Genomic DNA, 24,419 nt, shown 5'->3' with positions numbered 1-24,419 from the left:
AACAGAAGAGAGGCAGTTAGAACAGTGGCTCATTTTCATGAGACCATCTGTCCTTCAAACAGTAATTTTAGCTGAGGTCAAAACAAACGGTGGACAGTGTGCTGTAATTCTTGGAACTACAACTACCTGATGGATGAATGGATGGATGGATGGATTATTGTGACTGCTTCAGAGTAGATTAGTTTTAGGGGACAGCATTTTCTTTTATTGTCGGATATACACTGCTGCTAACTTATGTTTTGTTTTAAAAATGAAACACAAGAAAAGCAAGATGATGAAATATGTTGATACAAATATAGACGACACTGTTTTTTTTTGTTTTTTTGATTTCATGAGGATACTTTTGCCTTTTTGTGAGCACAACAATAATGCATCAGTTTTCTATAGCACTTTTTTGGACACTCAAAGATGCTTCACAGTAGATACATTATTCATGTACGCACATATTCACGCTCTGGTGGTGGTAAACTACAATCTGTAGCCACAGCTGCCCTTGGGCAGGATGACGAAAGTGAGGCTGCCAGTATGTGCCGAGGGCCCCTCTGACCACCACCAAGCATTCACACCCAGCAGTACACCAGTATGAGTGACACCAGAGGCGAGGTGGTGGGGTTTCTTGCCCAAGGACATGACGACACATGACTCGGGCCAAACGGGATTCAAACAGCCAACCCATCCGTTACTGAACGACCCATTCTACCTCCTGAGCCACAGCCAACCCGCAACACATGGAGTGGGCAAAAGATAATACATTTACAGATCTACTTCATGTTTTTTTTTTTTTTTTTTTTTTTTTTACATTAAGACTTGATATTTTCAGGTGGAATACCCTTATCTTGGCCATCAGATGAATGCATTGTTATCTGGAAACTCTTGAGACAAAAGAGAAAGAAAGTGAAAGGAGAGAAAGAAAGTGAGATTAAACAAAGGATTTAAGTGAGAGAGTTGCTGCGTGGGAAGGAAGTAGAGCAGAGGAAAACCATGTGTTTCTAATCTTCTTCGACAGGTAAAATATGTGTGTGCGTAAATTAACGACTAGTCATAGTGTGTGTGGGACGGGGGTGGGGGGCACAGCTTTAGTTGATTAAAGAAGATCAATGAAATTATGCAGTACAGTTGTGCGGATTTATGCTAACAAAAGGATCATAGCTTTTAACCCTTCATAATAGTCTTTGGTGTCACCAAAACTTGGCATTAAGCCATTTATATGTAGTGTCTCAGCAAACTGCTTTTTGGATCAGATCTCGGTGGCTTGAGCCAAATGACATCACCAGCAAAGAGCACAGCAGAGAAATTTCTCTGTTCATCATGGGAATGGGTCTTTACTTTCTGCAAACACCTGTATTCGGCCACCCTTCCATGGTAACATAAGGTGTGCCAATTAAATGTTCACATTACAAAGATGCTTCCGGACCATATGTGAAGCAAATGTTGTTTGACGCTGCTGTGGCTCATCTTCCTGCATATGCATATACAATATGCTTCCTTGAGGCACAGAGGAAGATTTGCATGAGCATATCACTGGGACTGAGGATAAAATTCATTCATTCATTCATTCATTCAGTGAATGAAAGGATAAAATTGTATTTAAAAATTAAACACAGTCATGGCTCTACTGATGTACAAATATTTGTATATAGCATGCTATATGGTATATAGTTTTGATATCATGTGGTCCACTATAATGAATTGTGATGTTGAATTATGACAAAGTGCCGCTCTCTAAAAGAATCTGCAGAGGTTTACGATATTTACTTCTCAACCCCTCCAGGCACCAGTCATTACCTAACATCATCTCTCCAAGACTGCAAGCTGACTTTAATAGACAAACTGTAGTGTTCAAACTCAAACAGACAATGAGGAGGTTGGGTCACGTGCAAAGTCATTTGAGAAGTCTGGTTCCACATACTGTATTACACTTTGTATTTACAAAGGGTACTATGATTCACATTCTCGTAACCCATTTCAGACTACTTTTTGGGGTTTGTACTATAAATAATGTTAACACGTTATTCTCTTGCACTTCCTGTCGTCCGTTCAGAGGGCCTAGAGTACGAGTACAGTGGAAGTGAAGAGGAAGAAGACGAGGTCACCGAGGAGGAAGGAGAACCCAGGTAAATGTCACCACAAGAAAAGAAACCGCAGCTGTAAAAATGTAAACGTAGCACATATTGACACAGAAGGAAACAAGATTATTTCATGTATAATCTAAAGTAAACAATGCAGTCGTCTCGTAGTATGTCTGACTATTTATTAGCTTCAGATTCAGAGGGGACTCTCCCAAAATGAATCCTTTACTAAATACCTACACTGTCATCTTGCAATTATAGAAACAAATCAACACGATGCAGGAATGCAATATAAGAGCACACAACTGTGCTACGCACATCATTTGAGTCGTTTGGAATCAATTCATTTTTCATTTTAATATCACATTACATCTTGATGTAAAATACACCATTCTCACCAGAGCTGCTGATTATTAAATGTATTAATCATGCAGATCCCTACAGATGGATTTCGCTTGTTTGAAGTTCAAACGAACTGGCCCTGTGAGGGCAAATTTGAAATCATATCCATTAAAAAGCACTCTTAGTGCTAACAATATAGTTTGAGTTACATCGGCCAGCACGACTGATTCTGAAAGCCCTGGGCAGATTAAATTAACATGGCAACACATAGAGGCTGGAATCATCCACTTACACAAACTAGAAGACACTGTTCAGAATAAGTTTATACAATTTCATGAGACAAATGTTAGAATTTAGGTTATACATATAGGTTAGTGCTACTGATAGGGTTTAGGCCAGCAGAGAAGACCTGGCTGACCCTGACCCTTCATCTCCAAGTACTCCTAAATGCATCTCCACAGTACAGGACATTATTTATGAAACTGAAAAACAGTGGATGGCTTCGTGAACTGATATTTTCCAATTTGGAAATACTTATAAATGTTGGTTGATCATTTTGGTCGTTATTCTGTTATTATCAACCTAAATCTGATGTGATTATGATTATAATTGATGAATTAATAACGGTTTGAATTAAGATTGATCTAATATGTCTCATTCTCTCCTTCACTTCCTGTAGCTCAATAGTGAATGTTCCTGGTGAATGGACGTTAAGGCGGGAGTTTCTGCGTTTACAGACAGAGGATCGAGAAGAGAGCCGACAGAGAGGCCACAGAGTTGGTGGGGATCAGCAGAGACACCAGGTTAGTTGATTTTATGAGAAACCATTGCCACACAGTGATATATAAAACTGTGTAACTGTGTTACTGCAGCAAATAGCAGAGCAAGAACAATACAAGCAGCAGTTATTGGCTGATCGACAGAGGAGGATCCAACAACAACATGAAAAACGACAAATGTTAGAAGACGTAAGTGCTATTTGTTTGATTTGCCATTTCTAGCTTTTAAAAACAAAATAGAATAAACTTTGATTTCATTGGAATGTTTCCAGCAACAGAGGCGACAGCTGTCAGATGCTGCCTTTCAGTGGGCAGAATTACAAGAGCTTATGCTTGGGGAGGAATCTGATAACTGCGACAACAGAATCCGAAAGACTGACAGATATCAGAAAACTGACAGAAAACAGGTACAGATTACATATTTATTCAAGTTGTATGAGAACTTGTGTCAAAATGTGCTTATATGTACACACTGGTTGAAAAGTGATTGGTTTAAGTATCGTTTTGAAATACCACGAGCATCCTTCCTTCCTCCTTCAAAATATTTTTTAGACAAAACTCTTATCATGATTGCAAACATGTTGAGCAGCAAACATTTGAGTGACGTAAACCACTGCTAGTCGTTCATTGGGCGAGCAGATTTGTGATCAGCATAGATACAACACGGCAAGACAAAACAAAAGCAAATGTAAGACAGATAAAAAGATAAATTATTTGGGCATCAAGAGAGTTTTCCTTAGAAATGTACAAAGAAGTCATGGTAAAATATTTAGTACAGGGCTTTGGCTAAGAGCTTCCCGCCATCTTGCAATCTGAATATTTTAGGTCCCACCTCTCAAAAGTCATCTTCGGATCTTGGAATATCCTACTGCATTTCACGACAACACGGCGCACCGTATTAAAGGCGGAGTGGCAGTTACGGGTGCTATTTCTGTATTTAACAGATACACAAGACTCGTTGTATTATTGGACGCAGGCATGGGAAAATTTACGCTAGCTTAAAAAATACATATGGTAGCATGCATGCACGCCAATGTGTGTTCTTAAAAAAGGCAGCGGGAGCAAACCTGAGTTCGGTTGTACTTTATAAATCCTAATCTTCTGTATCAGAAACGAACGTTCTCTTTCACTCCCACCCTTCCCACTTTAACGTCTGCATGCTGTCCTCAGTTACGCCCACCTTTCCTCGATATAAGTAACGCGTTGGCACAACATCAGTCTGTCAAAGCGGACCTGTCACCGAAGTCACACAGCAGCATTCACAAATTTTTGGAACTCGGTGCATACACAAGGCAACCCCCATTATTAGGTGCCCTGTCCACTTTGGAGAAAATCCAAGACTTTTATGTGCGCCTTATGGTGGTAAAAATACGTTCATGATTTTTTTTGTGTCTTGTGTGCATATTTGTACATGCATGTATGCATGTGCCTTTGTGCACTCGTAAAGGGAGGGTGATTTTGAATCCTGCTTAAATGATGGTGGCTAAATCACAAGCCACTCCTGTTTGTCAATGATCTTGACATAAAGTATGTGTTATTTTTTTTGTCTTTAACAGGACAATGCTGATGTGTCTATCAGGCCTCTGGACTCAGAGCAGGTAACTCATTTTTTCATTCTGAAGTTTGAGTTCGTTGTTCATTGTAGTTGTAAGCATGAAAATGTGTCTCAACTTCCTTTTATGCATATGCACTTTTAGACTATTTTATGCTTTGAAGAAAGATACGGAATGGACATGAAAACAAGCTGCTACATGCATGTGTGTGTCTACCTTAATAGTAAAAAGTAGTAAATGACAAAGTGCCGTTCTCTAAAAGAATCTGCAGAGGTTTATGGTATGAACCTAAAAAAATGAATGTATTTGAAAGGCGCTTATAAATAAAATGTATTATTATTATTATTATTTATCTAATGAACAAAATACTTATTTAGATGGCAAAATTATTTTAAAGTTTAGTGTTAGTAATTCCCCTATTCTGTTTTCTTATTGGATGGTGATGCACACTTAAGGTTGCACCTTAAAGGTAAGGGTAAAGGCGTACAATTCCATGAGTACGAATTATGAATTTATTGCACGTCTTTGTGGAACACATATTGCATGTGCCATTACTGCGGTGATGGGGATTTTTCAATAACTGTATTGTGCTGCCCTAATGCAGACTGCCACTATGTGCAATTAGTAATAGAAAATGTAGAAAGACAGCATGTAGGTCAGCCATGGAATTGATTTTGTAGACCCCTGGTAGTGCAGCCCGTGTTTTTCATTTAGATGTAACGTGAGGGGAAAATATTCATTCATTCATCTTCCGAACCGCTTCATCCTCACTAGGGTCGCGGGGGTGCTGGAGCCTATCCCAGCTGTCTTCGGGCAGTAGGCGGGGGACACCCCGAATTGGTAGCCAGACAATCGCAGGGCACACAGAGACGAACAACCATGCACGACCTCACTCACACCTAGGGACAATTTAGAGTGATCAATCAGCCTGCCATGCATGTGTTTTGGAATGTGGGAGGAAACCGGAGTACCCGGAGAAAACCCACGCAGGCCCGGGGGGAACATTGCAAACTCCACACAGGGAGGCCGGAGCTGGAATCGAACCCGGTACCTCTGCACTGTGAAGTCGACGTGCTAACCACTGGACTACCGGGCCGCCGAGGGGAAAATAATTCATTTTTAATTCTATATTTTAGAGGTACTCCTGTTAGGATTGCGAGAGAAGGCCATGACACACACAGTGAAGCAGCTGGGATGTTAGATTCTGACAAGCTTTTCAACCAGTGTTTATCACAGCAGGTCCTTCCTCTTGGTTCTAAAGCCTCTTTCTGTCTCAACTCTTTGCTTGATGTCTACTATTCCTTTCTTTGTTTTCTCACTGTTGCGCCCCCCCCCCACCCACCCGGCATGCCCAGCATGCATCCTTCTTCTTTTCTGCTATTTCTCTTGTTCTGTCACTTAGTATATTCCTTCGAAAACGTTGCGATTATTTTCAATAGGTTGTCAGCAGTATGGTATCACTTTCATCTTTCAGGAGTGGATGGTACACCTCATAACACATTAGGCACGGCCATGCAGTAAACATGTATGTATTGTGCCTGGTGATGAGATTATACACCTAAATGAAACATTTCACTTTCTTTTTTTTTTTAAATTGTGAACCAACCCTGTTTGAGTCAAATATTCTGCACTGTCAACAGAGACAGGTGTTTCCTGTTTCAGGGCACCACATGTCCAGTAGTTACTTCTGCAGTGCTCAAAATAAATGAGTATACGCCCTCATTGAAAAATAAAATTTTAATCCGTTTCTTCGTGAACATACAACTAGCAGACTTTTTAGGATGAAGATACTCACGTGGTTGTATTCTTGTGAATTAGACTATGGTGTGCACTCAAAGTTTTCTTCCACATCTGTTCGGGTGAGATCAATTAGTCCAAAATGTCTCCTTGTGTATTGTAACATCCAATTTACGGCAGCGCTCTGATTGAGCAATGTGTTGACTGGGCTAACTATGCCCAAATACTCGACATGTGTCGAGTTATGGTTGACATTGTTTGACTTGTCTGGTAACCTATGCCTATCCATTGTAATATCCAGATAAATGCTATTGTCATGCATTTAGAGTGCTTTAATTTAAAATGTTATTACAGGCGGATTGAATAGGTTTTGCACCATTCGCCACCTTTTTGGACGTACACAAATTCTGCTTCATTTAGTCGCTTCCTGGCACTGTCTGTTACTATATGTGCTTTCCATGTTTGCTGCATAGAGAGCTGTGACTCCAAACCAGCTGCTTCAGCTTAAGGCCAAGCACTCACAGCTTCATCTCCAGTCACCAGCCAAGACCCAACATCAGCAGCCATCGTCAGGCAGGAGATCACACCGCACCCTGCCTAAAGACCAAACGCAGCTCCTGTCCCTGCAGCATGACAACAGACACGGGGAGAGAGAGAGGGACCGGCACAAGCAAAAAGAAAAGCCAGAGGCTTCTGTCCAAAAGCTAATGGCTAACAGCAGGAACACTAGTGCTCCTGCCGCTACCGCCGCTGCTTCCTCGTCCAGTTGCAACGCAAACTGCCAGCGCTCAGCGGTAAAGCCCTGCCTTCTTTGGCTATCAAACACCTTTTTATCACTGCCGTTCCTCACGTTGTGTTACAGGCTGTCTGTCCTTGGTGTGGCCTTGTCTGTTCACAAATCACTGAACTTCTCTTTTGATGCTGCTGTTTTCATCTTTGCCCCTTACCGCCAACTGTACCCCTCACCCTTGTGAAGAACATAAATGAAATGTTTTGACTGCTGGTCATACAGCATAAAGAACTTCCATCGTCGGAACCTCGGAACTACCATCCTTTTCTGCTGCTCAATTAGTAAAGTAGGACTTCTCTAAGTGGCTGTTGACATTAAACTGCACATTCACAGTATAATTATACCCAAAATGCTTGTTAAGTGTTTAGGATAAGGTAGTGTTATATGGCCATCATAAAATTGTTTTGTGTTTCATGAAACCACACTATTATCATGTGTTTAGTGTCGTCAACTCCTCTTTTTAGGTCCAATGTTTCTCCTCCTATTTGATATTGCCAGTTTTCCTACCCCACAGGCGTTGACATCAGGATTGGACCCACTTTACTGTATATGGCACACTTACAGGCACAATCTGCTTCATGTTTTAGGTGGATTACCAGGACTCACATATAGCCAGGATGCTTTTAGCTGCTGGCCTGCCCAACGAGATGCACTCAAGACTAGGTTCTGGTAGCAGTTCTAGTCCTTGTACTCCAGCCATGCAGAGAGCTCATATTAATCAGGTATTTCACAGTCCTGTCATGAAAATTAACTGCAGTGCAGTGAAACCTCGAAGAACAACCTATACCATTTGAATTTTGATTTGTTCAAATTGGAAAACATTCTGTTCTATATTCGTGACCCATGCAAGTCTGATGCAACATGCATCGTAAATCTGCGCTGCGTTGGGTTAGATTGGGGGATGATAGTCCGGCGGTTTGCATCACTGTCGGTGAGACCTCAACTGACTCCTCTCATTTCCTTTAAATGCGACGCGCTCACTTCTCACATGGGCGACAGCTTTGTCCTGAAAAGGAATCAGCAAACTGTACATGATCGGAGCATTGCCACAGCTTTTTCCTACTGTGGCACCAGACAACATAAGCGGGTTCCCTCATTAAAAACAGAATGAGCTGCTGGGGACTTAACTATGCCCGCCGACCACATGTATCTGCCCCCTGCCAACCATCGGTTGTGTGCCACCCCCGTTCCCCTCCAAAGTTGCATGCAGGCCCCTGGGATAATGTATGTAAATAATAAAGTCATGCTGACAATCATAATAATCCATCCATCCATTTTCCGAATCACTTGATCCTCACTAAGGTCGCGGGGGGTGCTGGAGCCTATCCCAGCCGTCTTCGGGCAGTAGGCGGGGGACACCCCGAACCGGTTGCCAGCCAATCGCAGGGCACACAGAGACGAACAACCATCCACGCCCACACTCACACCTAGGGACAATTTAGAGCGTCCAATCAACCTGCCATGCATGTTTTTGGAATGTGGGAGGAAACCGGAGCACCCGGAGAAAACCCACGCGGGCCCGGGGAGAACATGCAAACTCCACACAGGGAGGCCAGAGCTGGAATCGAACCCGGTACCTCTGCACTGTGAAGCCGACATGCTAACCACTGGACTACCGGGCCGCAATCATAATAATGCATTCATTTAATTGATTTCCACAATGATTCAGAAGGTTTGATGCCCACACTTGCACACATTTATATGATCACATCCACCACACGCCCGCGAAGCTTGCCAAACGTTAGATGCGGAGCCTTGAGTTTAGATCAACTTTCTGCCACCAAACTGTAATATGCGCATGTCAAAGGCACACCTTCTTGACATTGGAACGCAAAGCGTGGCACAAAGTGGTCAGCCAAATTCGTCTCATGTGCCTGCATGCTTGCTAAAATGAGGTCTCATCAAGTGTCATCACGCATGATTGTGATTTGAAAGCAATTGCCCCCCACCCCCCAAGAAGGTTTTGGTCAAATTCATAAATTGTACAACCCATGGGGTGGGTGATTCAACTTAGAGGTTCCACAGTACAGTACTTACGAATTTCTCCATTGTGAGACAAATAAATCTTATTTTATTTTATCTTAGATTAACATCAATGTGTGTATTTTTTTTTTCTTCCCAGAATGCCAATTTGCGCTCTAGTCGAGTTGCCCCTCACAGCAGCTCTATGTCAGATATGGCTATCTCAGCGTTGTCCCCGTTCACACCTGTGTCGCCCTCTGATGATGTCTTCTGGGACTCTGAGACACCACCTAAGGTAGTACTGGAATTTATCTTTTTTTTTTTTTAACTGCCCGGGAAGAAAGCACACAAAGCTATTGCTGACTGTAAGAAGCGACACATAAAGGGCACCTTTGTTGTGTTTTCTTGTGAATGTGATCATATGGCAAGCCATCAAAACGAGGAAGGTGTTGTTCCTTGGATGTGAAGCCCCTCACATCGTGTGGTGTTTTTGTATGTTCTAAGCATGAGTGAGTGTTAATATTTGCAGCAAGTGTGTGCGCTTCTGGTTGAAGGAGACATTTTATGCTTTATGGAGTCAACAGACCGGTTAATAACTCAATCTCTCCTGTGATTGCAGTGCCGCTTTGAAAAGGCACCACCAGTGTCACATAACCTGACACCGCTGAGCTTTAATGAGGCACTTGAGTTGACACACAGTTGCTGAGATTTTGACACGGCTGTGCCATAGGTCCGGGGGAGGGGGAAAAATATTCAATATTTCCACATAACCCCTGCAATGTGTTTGCATAATCCTATTCACGAGAAGAAACTGAGTCTCCTTAAACTGATATAGCAAAAACAATTCTTCATTTTCATATTTTTATCAAGCGTATCATATAAGAATTCACAGGACAGGGAGGAAACAGTCAGTGAGCCCTTGGATTTATGAACTCGTTGACCCTCCGTTGGCACCTATAAACTCAAACAAATGTTACCTTAGGTTGCACATCAGACATGTACAACAATCAGGATGAATTTTGGACCATTCTCCATTCAAAAACCATTGCAGTTAAGCAAGATTTATGGGATATCTGGTGTGAATTGCTCTTTTGAGGTCATGCCGTGGCATCTCAATTGGGTTGAGGTCAAAACTCTGACTGGGCCACAATTTTTGGGCCGCTCACCGATCCTCAATCTTTACAAGCATCACAGAGATATTGCTGAACTATAACAGTTTTTTTAAAGAGGAAATGTCCAAATTTCATCCGGATTGTTGTGCACACCTGCTCTACAAATTAAGGTAAAATCTGGTTGAGGTTATTGCTGCCAAAGGAGAGACAACCATTTATAATATTCTAGGGTTCACATACTTTTTCTTCCCTGTCCTGTGAATGGTTGCATATTATGCTTGAGAAAAATATTAAATCATTTATTTGTTTATTTGGTATTAGTTTCAGCAGTCTCAGTTTATTCTTGTGATTTAGAAAAGCACCACCCAATGTTTTATGACCAAATTAGGCAGAAATGTAAGAAATTCCAAAGCATTCGCATACTTTTTCCTCCCACTGTATACAGTATATGGAAAATTTGCAATACGGATGGTATGAAATCAACTCACTTGCTTTGATGTCAGTTGTCACTTCCTCTCTGTGACTGGCTGTGTGACCTTGGGGATCTGAAGCCAAAGCATCACCAGATGCTTGTTTTGACAAAAATGGGAAGTATTTTCAATACCAATATCGTGCCAATACTGTAAAAGTACTATATATACAGTAGGTATACAAATGAGACATTGCAGATTATCCATACTGATCAGAGCACAAGACTCTTTAAGGGCTCTATTTTCGTGGACAGCACATATGCGCTTGGGCGTAAAAACTGGTGCATCTTGATTTTTATTTTTTTTTTAACGTGCAAAGCCTCCTTTAGTTTGTTTGCGAATTGAGTTTATCTGTAAATGTTAGAGTGCATTTTAGGGTGAAATGTTACCCAACTTTGTGAGATTCTGCTAGAGCAGTGTTTCTCAACAGGGGGTCTGTTGAACCCGAGTATTCCGTGGTGTAATTGCAAACGGTCCGTGAATATTAAATATCTTTTTATGCTTTTTATTCTATGGCACATATAGAAACATTACTATTTTGCTCTCTGTGACTGAGGCCTTTATCAACCTAAAAAAAAAACTGAGGGTAACTGGCCTTTTTTTTTTTTTGTCTAACTCCATCTTTGAACTAGTGTAATTCATTATATTTTGATAAGAGATCTCGCTCCTATGTGCATGGTTCAAGCTACTGCATGATGACTTTCAATGATCTGTATTCATTTCAAATTATGAGCCACCCTGGCGTTTCAGTGGTCATACACCATTCATTTCTGAATGGATTTCTTTGTTGTGGAACATGCTATTTTGGTCTGGAAGTTATTACGTAAAGTTCATGTTTGCCTCAAAGTGTAATAAAGGCAATTTAAAATGCAGTTTTTACTGTTTTTAGCACTAACAACTGTTCTTTTAAAGTATAATTTGGAGGGAAACTAATCATGTGTTTTCTTTCCAGTTTGTTCAAATGATTGGCAGATTGTGTTGGTCCGGCGCAAGACAGAATAGGGAATAAAATTTACTGATAGATTGTATTTTACAGGTCCCAGAACGAACCACCTCTAAATTCTACTGCAGAGAACTGGTGAAGGGACACAAGAGGGCCGCTTCCAGGTAGTAGAAAGATGTTTCTATAGATCTGCTGTGTTTCTGAAATGTCCGAAATTGGTCCGATTTATATGGTTTACTTGGAGTGATTAAGGCAACAAAATTCTTAGTAAGGGCTTACTTTTTTTTTTACTTTTTTTTTTTACGGTGAACTTTAACTACCGTTGTCGCTTATGTCACCCTTGTGGTAACTTTTAGACATTCCATAATCTTAAGAGTTGGGTTTTTTTTTGGTTGTTTTTTTTTTTCACTTGTCCTTATGAATTAAATATATTGTCAACTGATTGTAATATCTATAATTGTAGACTAGTTACCCACAACAGCAAATACAGTTGTTTCAGTTTGGGTCAGAGTGAAGTGCTCATTGAATACACTGACTGTAATTTATGCAGTTGAAACAGTGCTGCAAAGACAATGATAAGGCATTGTGTTTGCACATGTCATGAACCTTCTGTATTGTTGAGATTTATAGTTAGAAAATCATCGGATGTGGTTTACTTCTCAAATCTTGGTTCTTGAGGAAACAGCATATCCGCATACTGTATGTGATTGCAATTCATTTCCAGCTTACGCTCCGTTTGTCTGCGTGTGTCTCCCCCCATCTAGTGGCACTCCCGTGCTTATGACAGATCAAGCTTCTAGGTCTGTCTCTCACGGTGTGTCTATCAGCAATAACAATCCAGGTCAGTTTCTCTCTGAATTATCATTTTGTCATTGATGAAAATAAAATTAAAAAAATGACTAAATAAATATTGTGGTTGTTAATCAAATATCCTTTTTTCTTTTCTGACATTTGTTGCTGTGTGGGTCACACTGGACACAAGAACAGTAAAATTTAGAGAAAAAATGTTGAAAGAAAAATTGCAGCACAAGTGTCAATGCAGCACAGTATATTCATTGGCCAATATCATTCAATATTGATTCAAAAAGTGATTGATAATAAGGCAAGCAATTTGTGTACAGTATTTATTGGTGCCTGTGACCAACAGTAATTACTCAATATTATTCTGTGTGTATATTTCTAATGATATCCAATGCAATGAATTCTTGCCCGAGAAACATAGTACGTCTTACTTTTGAGGTTCCGACTTCCACCATTTTTATTATTGTGGTTGTTACCTGCCTAACTGTAGAAGTGCACAGTGTTAAACTGCAACCATTTAGTTCGAGTTGCCTTCTGTCTTGTTAAACCGCAGCTGAAAGTAAACGATCATCTCAGTTTAGCTTCAGGCCCCGGTTTAAAGCGGCACGCCGTTTTAGATTGTCTCTGAGATTTACTGCTTTATGTACTAATTATGGAAATTTAATATCCATCCATCCATCCATTTTCCGAACCGCTTGATCCTCACTAGGGTCGCGGGGGGTGCTGGAGCCTATCCCAGCCATCTCCGGGCAGTAGGCGGGGGACACCCTGAATCAGTTGCCAGCCAATCGCAGGGCACACAGAGACGAACAACCATCCACGCCCACACTCACACCTAGGGACAATTTAGAGCGTCCAATCAGCCTGACATGCATGTTTTTGGAATGTGGGAGGAAACCGGAGCACCCGGAGAAAACCCACGCAGGCCCGGGGAGAACATGCAAACTCCACACAGGGAGGCCGGAGCTGGAATCGAACCCGGTACCACTGCACTGTGAAGCCGACGTGCTAACCACTGGACTACCGGGCCGCCCGGAAATTTAATATTTGTTTCACAAAATCTGTTGTTGCTAGAAAGATTGTTTGTAGTAGTAGTAATAGTAATAAATATTTGACAGTTGGTAAGTGAATAATGAATTATTGGGACACTATTCATTAACTCCGAGAAAACCATTTTAGAACTCCACACAAGCCAGTCAAAAAATAAATTTTGCACACGTAACATTTTCCTAGTCGAACTGCAAAGTTGTATTGTTTTCCTCTCCAAACTGTGACAAATTAGATTTTTGGATTGTAGATAATTTCAAGATGGAGAGTCCACGTGTGCAGCAACGTCTTCAGCAGCACAAGCGGCAACAGAACAACGTCACTGGCCGACATTTCCAAGTAAGACATTCTTGACTGTGTAATAAGTAAGGTTATGACCACATACTGTCACAGGCATCTCAAAGTTAGATCAAAAAGAGCTGATCCAAAAGTAAATTTCATCTTAGTGAATAAAGCCAAGTCAAGTAAATTACGCCAAACATCTTTATCATCAGAAACACATGCACTCAGATGCATCCAAAATGAAAATGAAGCAGTCTATGTCACTAAGTCGTGCACATGCAGTTGAAAATTTTCTTGGATGAACATAACATCTTGGAGGTCTTCCAGTCAGGTTTCAAGACGATGCATAGCACGGAGTCAGCCCTGTTACGCGTTTCTAATGACATCCTCCTGGCAAATGACTCTGGAGACCACGTGTGTCTAGTTTTATTGGACTTAACTGCAGCATTTGATACAGTGGATCACAGTATTCTGCTGTCTCGTTTGCAGCACTTGGTGGGCATTGGCGGCAGTGCTCTTGAGTGGTTTAGGTCCTATTTAGCTGACAGAACCTTCTGTGTCAGCCTTGGCTGCTCTGAGTCACGCACTGCTCCCCTGTCATGTGGTGTTCCACAGGGCTCAATTCTGGGGCCTCTGCTGTTCTCGCTGTATCTGCTCCCATTGGGTTCCATCTTAAGGAAACATGGTATTCCCTTCCACTGCTATGCAGATGACTGCCAGATCTATGTCCCACTGAGCAAGAAAGACGCCTTCTCATTAAGGCCACTCCTATCCTGTCTGGAAGAAATCAAAACCTGGATGGCACAAAATTTCTTGAGATTCAATGAAAAGAAGACAGAGGTGATATTGTTTGGTCCCAGTGGCCCTTGTACATTCCATCCTGTAGACTTGGGCCCCCTGTCTCCTTATCTTAAGTCAACAGTCTCAAACTTGGGCCTTAAACTGGACAGTGATTTCAAACTCGATCGGCAAATTGGTGCCGTTGTTAAATCCAGCTTCTTTCACCTTAGACAGCTGGCCAAAATAAAACCTCTCCTCTCACATGAACACTTTGAGATGGTAATTCATGCCTTTGTCACATCCCGGCTCGATTACTGCAATGCCCTTTACTTTGGAGTCAGCCAGTCCTCCATTAAGCGCCTTCAGCTGGTCCAGAATGCCGCCGCTCGCCTCTTGACTGGTACTCGTAAGAGGGAGCACATAACTCCTACTCTGGCATCCCTTCACTGGCTCCCCATTCATTTTAGAGTTATTTTCAAGATCCTCTTATTTGTTTTCAAATCTCTGAATAATCTCGCGCCACCTTACCTCTCTGAGCTCATCCGCCCCTACACACCTGCCCGGCGCCTCAGGTCTGTGGACCAGACTTTATTAGAAGTACCAAGAACTAAACTGAGGCTCAGAGGGGATCGAGCCTTTTCTGTTGCTGGTCCCTCTCTCTGGAATGACCTCCCACTAAACATTCGGCAAGCCTCCTCGCTGCCCATCTTCAAAACCCTCCTCAAAACTCACTTGTATTCTTTGGCATTCGACTCAGCATGACTTAGATTTGTTCTTGGTTTTACTGTTTGGTGCTTTCTACCGCCTTTATTACCGATTTGTCTTACTGTTTATTGTGCATGTTAAATTGCTCCATGTACAGCACTTTGTATGCAGCGATGGCTGTTTGAAAGTGCTCTATAAATACTGTTGACTTGACTTGACTTGACTTGACTCTCTGATTTGATGATTTTGTTTTATTTTTTTAATCGGCTCGCATACTGTACTTTAATTCATCTCTTTGTAGGGTGTCAAGACTGTTGTGGGCCCTTTCAACAAGGCCACAGAATATTCCTCCTCCAGTGATGAGTTTGGGAGTAGTGATGAAGAAGAGAGGAACAGGTGAGCTGTTTTACATCTGTTCATTCATAACTACAACGGGGTTGTTTTTGATTACTCTAAAACACAGATGTTAATCAGAAAAAAACACTAATAATCTGTCAGGATACAGACAAAAAAAAATTTTAAATGTCTTATTTTGCGCATCTGGTCAATAAGGCCATTGATAGATGGCACAAATTGCAGCCAATCAGCCCTTGTGCATAAAATGCAAAATATTGACCATATTTGATCAACTCGATCAGATAGGTGTAAAGTTCATGTTATACAGTATATCAAAGACTCCCCTCGGTGTAGTTTTTTTAAAGGAGAAAAGAGGAGAAGGAAAAAAAAGATAAGGGGAAGTGGTCCAAAAAACAACCAAAGAAAACGAAGAGGAAAAAAATGGGCCATTCTTTTTGGTCTTGGTCATAAAAAAAAAAACACGTCCCATTTTAAGGCTCATTTTAAGTTAATATCCTGAATACACTCTATTTATAAAACTTACCTTTGGAATGTCTGCCAAGAAAAAAAATATACATGCCCTGCAATTGGCAGCCAACCATTTCAGGGTGTACCCTGCCTCTTACCCAAAGACAGCTGATCTTGGCTTCTGCATGCCCGCAGTGAGTGAGCGATAAGCAGTTTGGAGAATGAATGACTGATAGATATAATGTGGAGCCCCATATCGACCCCTCCTTCTGGTTTTATTTTACGAATGATGGGTCACAGGCACATAGGTTGAAAATACGTCATCAAAACGTGCTCAAACTACAAACTGTATTATCCATTTGAACCTTTTTGACTGCTGAAATTTTGGCAAGCCAAAGCTAATAATGGAGACCCTCTTATGACTTTTCTGTCAGATCGTCCTAACTCAAATCAAGCCATAACTATGTTCGCTATTTCATTGTACGGTATGACCAATGTAAAGTCTTTGCATTTCATACACGTTTCCAAAAAAGAAGTTGGAGGTCGCTTTCTGGATCTGTGATCTGTTATTTCTTTGTCTCAGTATAAGTTCATACTTGAACATGCTTATTTTTCATTGCTTTTCAACTTGAAAACGTATTTCTCACTCTTTCATCCATTAGATGATTTCTAATTGATTCACATCTTTCTATCTTTATAGTTGTGGCTTCCCCAATGGGAAGAGAGATAAATACTTGAAGCAAATACCAGATGGCATTGTGCTGCAGCCTCATCAGAATCTTAACCAGGTCTTTTCATACACACACACACGCACACACACACACACACACATATGATATTCTCACTCGCTTATTTGCTCCTGCTGTGAGAAATTATATTGTACCGGAACTTGATAGCATTAATATTTGCTCCACAGATTTCTCAGATGACATCCGATGCTACCTACATGCTGCCAGACCTACTGCAGAAAATATCTTCAGCAAGTCCTTCTTGCAATGCACTAAGCCAGCAGCAGCAAGCACGAAAAGAGAATTACACGCAGTCACCCACGGCACTGCGATCCCCCACACACCAGGAGCTACCTGTGAGTATATCTAGTGTGACAAGTAACAGAACGCAGAAACCCATAGTCAGGACAGAGTTTTATATAAACATTGAATGTGGACTTCACTGTAGATTATGTTGTGACATTTTTGCCATAAATGGAAGGTACAATCCATTGTGTTTTGCAAGTACATTTTAACCAAAGGTGGCCCGGTAGTCGACTGGTTAGCACATCTCCCTCATACCTGATACAAATGATCGATAAATTTATCAGGCTTCTCGGAGCTTGTTGATGATCTGATTATTTCTATCTAAAACATACTGGATTGAGGCCCTCGAGGACCGGGGTTGGGCACCTCTGCTGTAGAGGCATTCCTCGAGGGCTGTGATCAAACCTGGTTCTGGGACAGATTTGGGCAACAGGAGCATTGATGGAAGAAATGCATTGAACTCCAGGGGGGATTATGTTGAAAAATAGTAAAAGATCAGAATTCTATCTGCCTCTCATCTGGTTCAGGCCAGAGGGATGAACATCTTGTGCTCTGGAGCGTGTCTCGCAGTCTTCAATAACACCACTATAAGTCACAGTATTTTTTTCATTTATCACTTTTTGGGAAAAATAGCCATGAAAGCTCGCAAGCTATCAATCAGTCCATCAATCAATCGATGTGACTGTTTTAGAAGTTGCATTAGTTCTATTTGTCCACAAGAGGAAGGTATTGAGACAGTTATCAGCAGTGAAGTGATCTTGTACTACAATAGCTTTGTATTGTACTCACATCCGTCAAGAGTATGGTTGATTATTTGAGTGGGCTATTGGTTTTAGAAAACCACTGGCTCATGCAGCGTAGCTTTGAATGACTACAATTTTCCTCTTTATTTGATTTTCCTCAGGTTTTCAGCAGTCCGGCTAGTAAAAACACCTCATCTTCCTCTTCCTCTTTCTTCTCCTTCATCGACCCGAGATTGATCCCTATCTCTTCGCCACCACAGAGCCCAAGTGGGTACATCCCTAAACAAATATACAAGCTTTGTAATGAATTACTTTCCGTTACAATAGCAGGAGGCCCAGTGTTATATGACATCATGTTTTCAGTATGCAGTAAGGGGGAGCCAATCAAGAGAGCGAACCACAGGAAGGGCTCGGTGGTGAATGTGAATCCAACCAATATTCGACCACAGAGTGACAGTCCTGAGATTCGCAAATACAAGAAGAAATTCACCAGTGAGGTGCTCTGTGCTGGACTATGGGGTTGGTCATTTTCTTTTGCTCAAAATCATACCACACACAGTGATACAGTGTGTGGGTCAATATCACTACCACGTGCCTTTGGTGTCCTGATCAGAATCTTCCACTGGCACAAAAAAAAGAGAACCATTTGTTGTTGAAGTGGTGGATAGTTGCAGAGTGAATATTTACATTTATGTTTCATCATTCATCATAATATATGTGTAGCTGGATGTTGTCTAGAATTTTGCCCATAACATTTGAGACTGTAAGTACATTTTTGTTCATCGTGCGCATTTGTGACCAGTAAATTTGCAGATATGTCTGTTTTCGTAACTATTCTTGATTTTTATTGATTTTATGTTGCTGACAAACTCCTGGTCCACACATCAGCCCATTTGTCGGTAATATTGTAAAAATGAGTAGAAATGTTTATTCAAGTGAATTTATTGTGTTGCCCCTCAATTTTCTAAATACATTTGTGAAACAGTACACAGTCTGCTTGCTAACTGATTCATGTTGCTCAATTAAGCTCCACCATAAAATGCCTAACCAGACAAAAATGTCCTTCGGGGTCATTATCCAATCTGTCAACAAGTTGCTGTCTGCGTGGACATTTTCTTAAATCTGTTTTTTTAAATGTATTTAAATTTCAATTGAGTATTGAGGAGTGAAAGTGCCCTTGTGGCGATATTGACTCATATACAGAACATCACAGAGATGTCAATTTTCTTAAATAGAATAATATGAGTTGTGAATTTTGATTGTGTTTGCTCCGCAGGCGTGAATCTGTTGGTGGGGACAGAAAATGGTCTTTGGCTGCTGGACCGAAGTGGCCAGGGGAAGGTATACTCGCTCATTAGCAGAAGAAGGTTTCAGCAGATGGATGTGCTGGAAGGACTCAATGTGCTCATTACTATATCAGGTACACATACTGAAGTTTTGTCACTTGTATATTTAAAATCCGGGGAATTACCGTAACCACAATTACCATTGTCAAGTTCTCGTTAATGGGCTAGAGAAGAAATTACCTTTGAATTTTTTACTGTAAAGCCAAAAAAAAAAAGTTGCTTTTTTTTTCTGTGTTTCAAGGTAAAAAGAACAAGCTCCGCCTTTACTATCTTTCCTGGCTGAGAAATAAAATCCTCCGGAATGACCCGGAAGTGGAGAAGAGGCAGGGTTGGACATCTGTTGGCGATCTAGAAGGTTGTGTCCACTATAAAGTGGGTAAGGAGATTAACATTTGGGACTTTTCTTGAGACTGCAAGCCAAGGCATACGGGAAGCTGAAGGTTGCATTTTGAGTTTATTTGTGCATTTCATTTCGAGGCCTTTGTGTCCCTTTGTACAGTACGTTACGAGAAGATCAAGTTCCTTGTAATTGCTTTGAAGAATGCAGTGGAGGTTTACGCCTGGGCGCCCAAACCCTACCATAAGTTCATGGCCTTTAAGGTTGGTAATGTTTTAATGTGGTAATGTGGAGTTTGCTTGTTCTTCCTTATGCTTGTGTGGCTTTTCTCCGGGCACTCTGGCCTCCTCCCACATTGCATTCATTCAAATTAATTGATGGGTCTAAATTGTCAATAAAATGATCATGTGAGTGTGACTATTTGTGAAGCGATATGTGCCAAGCATGGTGTTCCCACCTCTCACCCAAAGCCAGCCGGGTGATGCGCCAGCGCCTCTGCCCCCCAAAAGCAGGATGGATTTTTTTTCCCGAGATGTTGAAATGTCAGCGCTATTCCCTTGCAATGTACTGTATTCTTTCCCATCATCTCAAACATAGCAGACCAATACTTCTTCACTTCTACAAAAAACAATACTATAAACGGACTAAACACTGATTGAGGTCAGTCCGCAAGCAAACTCTCCCTCTTTGACAGACGTGATCCATTCAGGCTATGAGACCCCCACTCTCAGGAGAGTCTCATTAGAGCTGTGTCCCATTTCTTTGCATCCACCATGGCTTGAGCTACTTTGATTTCCTTGCTCGGAAAAGGCCAAGGATATACTGTGTTTTATATGACTTATTGTGCCCATTAATTTGGGTCATAATCATGACATTTTCTCTTCTCTTCAGTCTTTCAGGTCTTTACCACAAAAGCCACTGTCTGTTGATCTGACAGTGGAGGAAGGCCAAAGGTTAAAGGTCATCTATGGTTCCTCGTCTGGTTTCCATGCAATTGATGTCGATTCCGGTACGCCGTATGACCTCTACCTGCCCACACATGTAAGTGTCCTCTCCTTCCGTACAAAAACTTGTGTTCCATAGCTTGTTTAAACAATTGTATCCATGATTTTCACTCGAGCTCCACCATTGTCTTGCAGGAAATATACTAAAACAAGTCTTTATGAGTCTTGCATGGGTGAAATTCCATTTGTTCAGCATCACACAATAATAATGATAATCATAATCATAACAAGAACAATAATAGCATAAAGGAAAACATTTTTTTAAATGTCGGCCAAAGAGACTAAGAGCTACAAGTTTACATAATTCCCGGCAAGGGTTCCAGTCTCTCGTGTGGCCCTTTTGCTCAATAACTTGCCCACCCCCTGACTTCACTTTATTTCTGCACTGCTGCATGTGGGCAGACTTGTCGTGTCTCACATTCCAAATTTTGTAAGTGCTTTATCATTACATTATTTTGTACGCACTGTATAACAAATATTGCACAGCCAATGATGATGATGATGATTTTTTTCAGCAGTACTTCTTCTTACTACAGTATATGATTACTGTCTCAACCTGTAAGCGTGCTGGCATACTTCTATGTGTGTCTCGCTCTCTCCCTCTGTCTCTTTTTCTCTCTCTGTCTAGCTCTCGCTCTCAAACACACACAACACTCATCCACCTCATCCATGTTCTACTTTCAGTAATGAATCGGTGGTAGGGTGAGAGCAGTATGATCGGACATTTGGAGGGAGAAATACGCTCTAAAAATACACTCTTCCTGTCCTCCTTTGCATGCCTGTGTATGCGTGTATGTGTGTGTGTGTGTGCGTGTGTGTGTGTGAGAGAGAGAGCGCATCAGTGTGCATGTGTGCCTCTAGTATATTAAGGCAGTTTTCACCCAGCTGTCTGCCAACTGGTGCCTTAACCATCTTACAAAGTTGTTTCCCACCTTTTTTCTCCGAAACTGGCGCAGACACACACACACACACACAGGCATACTGTACTTCACTGTCTTTGGGGACCCTTGAGAACACTTGACGCCTACTCAAGCACTGGCGTGCAGACACACAATGCGTCACTCAGCCACGTAAAGTAGCAGCCATTAACATCTACACACATCTGTGAATCAGCTCTGGCGGTTTGCGCGAGCAATATAACAATGCTGATTCCAAGGCAGAGGATCAAGATTGCGTTGCCTCTGTGGATGCCGGTGCTGATGCTGAGGATTGTGGTGGCTCACACTCTGGTGATGTATAGAATGTCCTCCCTTGCCTGGTTAAGTGCGCACCTTGCTGGCTACTGCTGGCACGGGCCACTAAGACCTTGCTTAAAATATTTATTGGCTGAAACTTGATAGAATATCCTAAGAATGTATTTTTATATTGTAGTTATTAGTTATTTAATTTTTTTGTCGGTAATTCAGACCAGGTTTCATCACTTGTAGAACTTTTTTCACTGAGTTTCATCATGAACTGTTGTATACAGTTCTTGGAAGTTATTTATTATGTACGCTTCTTTGACTTTTTCTTGACTCTGGCAGTGTTTACTCTTAATGATTGTCTTGATACTTCCAACCAATTAGAGCTGCAGATAACAAATATTTTGATATTTGAATGTCCTACTGAAAATTCAGTCACATGATTATGTGGGTGAAATTTAATTTTTTTTTGCTAGTTTAAACAAACACACATTACACTTAATAATGAACGACCAACTGGTGTTAAGATAATCAACTCTTTTTTTTCTTAAATTCCATCTGTGCATAGCAGCGCGCTATTTTCTTCCCTCGAAATGATTAGATTTTGGGTTATGAGCCGAAGTGACGTCAGAACCACAGTAGCGCGTTTGCTGGCTCAAACAGAACAATTGAGGAAGCCGAATTTGATCAGTAAGAACTGCAACTGTGTCTGACTGTCAAGCATCAAAGTGTGCAGAATCATTTACGACATCTACTGCCTTCTAAAAGTAGTCGGATGGCTTTCACCAGCTTATGTTATGGGGTACTCGCTTAGCAGCTATCTGCAGGCACCATTATTTTAGCCTTTGTCCTCAGTTTGGCTTCAACTACTATATCTGCAGATGGGAATCACGTACTCCACGTCATGCCTAGAATCATTTAAATTGGCAATGTTTCATACTGTGGAAATCATGTTTTGCCTTTCTATTTAGCTTTTGACGTACACTATAGTAGAATTCCTAATGGTTGCGTGTGTCTGTCTGTGTGTTTCACAGATCCAGGGTTGCATCCATCCGCACGCCATCATTATTTTGCCAAACAGTGCTGGAACAGAGGTTCTTGCTTGCTACGAAGACGAAGGCGTCTACATTGATACCTACGGCCGCATCATCAAGGATACGGTGTTGCAATGGGGAGAGATGCCTGCATCTGTCGGTGAGGGGTTTTTTTCCCCCTTCAACTATTGTGAAACTCCTCTACAACGAAATCATGTTTGCAGCAAGAAATTTTTCACAACAGGTGGCTTTTCACTGTAGCAAATTTGATCTCAGATGTAAACACACACACATACGCACACTAATGCATGTGTACACGCACACACAAACGTAAGTGTACTCTTTATTTTTATTCCAATAGTTTATAAGTATGAGTATACACTTATTTGACACTTCATATCGTCAGTGTAGAAAGAAAAAAAGGGAAAGAAATTGCAAAATTTACGATCAACATTCACTTTCACTTACATCAATTTCTTGGATAATGTCTTTTATTTTGCTTCCTCCGTCTTTCATTTTGATCACTTTTACCCTCTCTTCCAGAGTCAGAGCTCTTCTTATCTTAGCTGCTTGACATCCAAAGGTCCGTTTTGTAGCAATTTGAGCAATGCAAAGTTCTTGCTGAGTCTGAAACTAACAATAACAAATACTTTCTGGACTACTGCGCATGTGTAAACCAGTGTGGTTTCTTGCTTTTGCCATTTCCGAACAAAGCAGTAGAGGTCGCTGTTGGATTAGACTTCGTTGTAGTGAATCTCGTTGCGAGGCAAGAGCAGAGAAAAAGATTTCGTATAACGCAACAGGGTTTTTTTCGTTGTATGGGGGGCAGGAAAGTGGGAATGGTGTTAATGCATGAAGAATTTTTCACACTCGGTGGTATTTTCGCCCATGTAGGTTTCGTTGTAGAGGAGTTTCAGTGTAACACTTTACACAATTTGTCTGTGCTTGGCTGTGAATTTTCAGGGGTGTATAGAGTGAAGACATTTAAACTTATCACTTGAGATTTAAAAAAAAAAAAAAAAGGATGTTAAAATGTAAAATCCGCAAAATACTGTTTGTCAAAAACTGATGATGTGAACGGTCGTGCGGATTGTTGAATCTTTCAGTTCCTAACTTTGGTTCTCCGTATTTCACCGAACATCTTTCTCTTCGCCCGTTGTTGAGTCCGCTTGGCCTTGAAGAAATGTTGCAAAAAGGCCGCAGTAAACGAAAGAAAGACCAAAACGTACATCCAGGATTAATCCGATGATGTTTACCTGAGCTTATAGTTGTGGACGGTGAATGCAACTTCCCTTTCCTGCCACGTGGATACCGTTCATTCACTGACTCCTCCATGCCTGTGCAGCTTACCTCCAGTCCAATCAGGTGATGGGATGGGGAGAGAAGGCCATTGAGCTCAGGTCTGCCAACACGGGAAACCTGGAGGGGGTTTTCATGCACAAAAGGGCGCAGAAACTCAAGTTCTTGTGTGAAAGGAATGACAAGGTATGTCATTACTATACATTGCACCAACTTTCTCCAAGATTTTTTTTTAATCACATACTTTGTAGCAATTATTATTATT

The 24,419-nt window shown here is 41.3% G+C and overlaps 1 protein-coding gene across 3 annotated transcripts in view; it reads left to right on the top strand.

Annotated features, from left to right (window-relative positions):
• LOC147208637 (traf2 and NCK-interacting protein kinase) overlaps positions 1-24,419 on the top strand; it is a 49,598-nt gene that overhangs the window by 22,319 nt on the left and 2,860 nt on the right. The window contains exons 11-32 of one of the 3 annotated variants that reach the window (XM_086138570.1): positions 2,042-2,114; positions 3,091-3,214; positions 3,284-3,379; positions 3,469-3,597; positions 4,747-4,788; positions 6,954-7,274; positions 7,858-7,992; positions 9,393-9,527; positions 11,851-11,921; positions 12,522-12,598; positions 13,856-13,944; positions 15,674-15,768; positions 16,877-16,964; positions 17,093-17,260; positions 18,115-18,220; positions 18,317-18,472; positions 19,230-19,373; positions 19,541-19,675; positions 19,799-19,899; positions 20,528-20,677; positions 22,856-23,015; positions 24,201-24,340. In XM_086138570.1, coding sequence (XP_085994696.1) covers positions 2,042-2,114; positions 3,091-3,214; positions 3,284-3,379; positions 3,469-3,597; positions 4,747-4,788; positions 6,954-7,274; positions 7,858-7,992; positions 9,393-9,527; positions 11,851-11,921; positions 12,522-12,598; positions 13,856-13,944; positions 15,674-15,768; positions 16,877-16,964; positions 17,093-17,260; positions 18,115-18,220; positions 18,317-18,472; positions 19,230-19,373; positions 19,541-19,675; positions 19,799-19,899; positions 20,528-20,677; positions 22,856-23,015; positions 24,201-24,340 — 2,735 coding nt within the window. Of the gene's footprint in view, positions 1-2,041; positions 2,115-3,090; positions 3,215-3,283; positions 3,380-3,462; positions 3,598-4,746; positions 4,789-6,953; positions 7,275-7,857; positions 7,993-9,392; positions 9,528-11,850; positions 11,922-12,521; positions 12,599-13,855; positions 13,945-15,673; positions 15,769-16,876; positions 16,965-17,092; positions 17,261-18,114; positions 18,221-18,316; positions 18,473-19,229; positions 19,374-19,540; positions 19,676-19,798; positions 19,900-20,527; positions 20,678-22,855; positions 23,016-24,200; positions 24,341-24,419 lie in introns of all 3 variants that reach the window. The other 2 variants (XM_086138565.1, XM_086138573.1) reach the window with 2 other exon arrangements.

This window comes from Hippocampus guttulatus, chromosome 2 (genome assembly GCF_054856545.1).
Source record: "Hippocampus guttulatus isolate MCC_2025c chromosome 2, RoL_Hgut_1.0, whole genome shotgun sequence".
Lineage (NCBI taxonomy): Eukaryota > Metazoa > Chordata > Actinopteri > Syngnathiformes > Syngnathidae > Hippocampus > Hippocampus guttulatus.
Note: the sequence above shows the minus strand (reverse complement) of the source record. Positions and strands in the feature narration are given on the sequence as shown.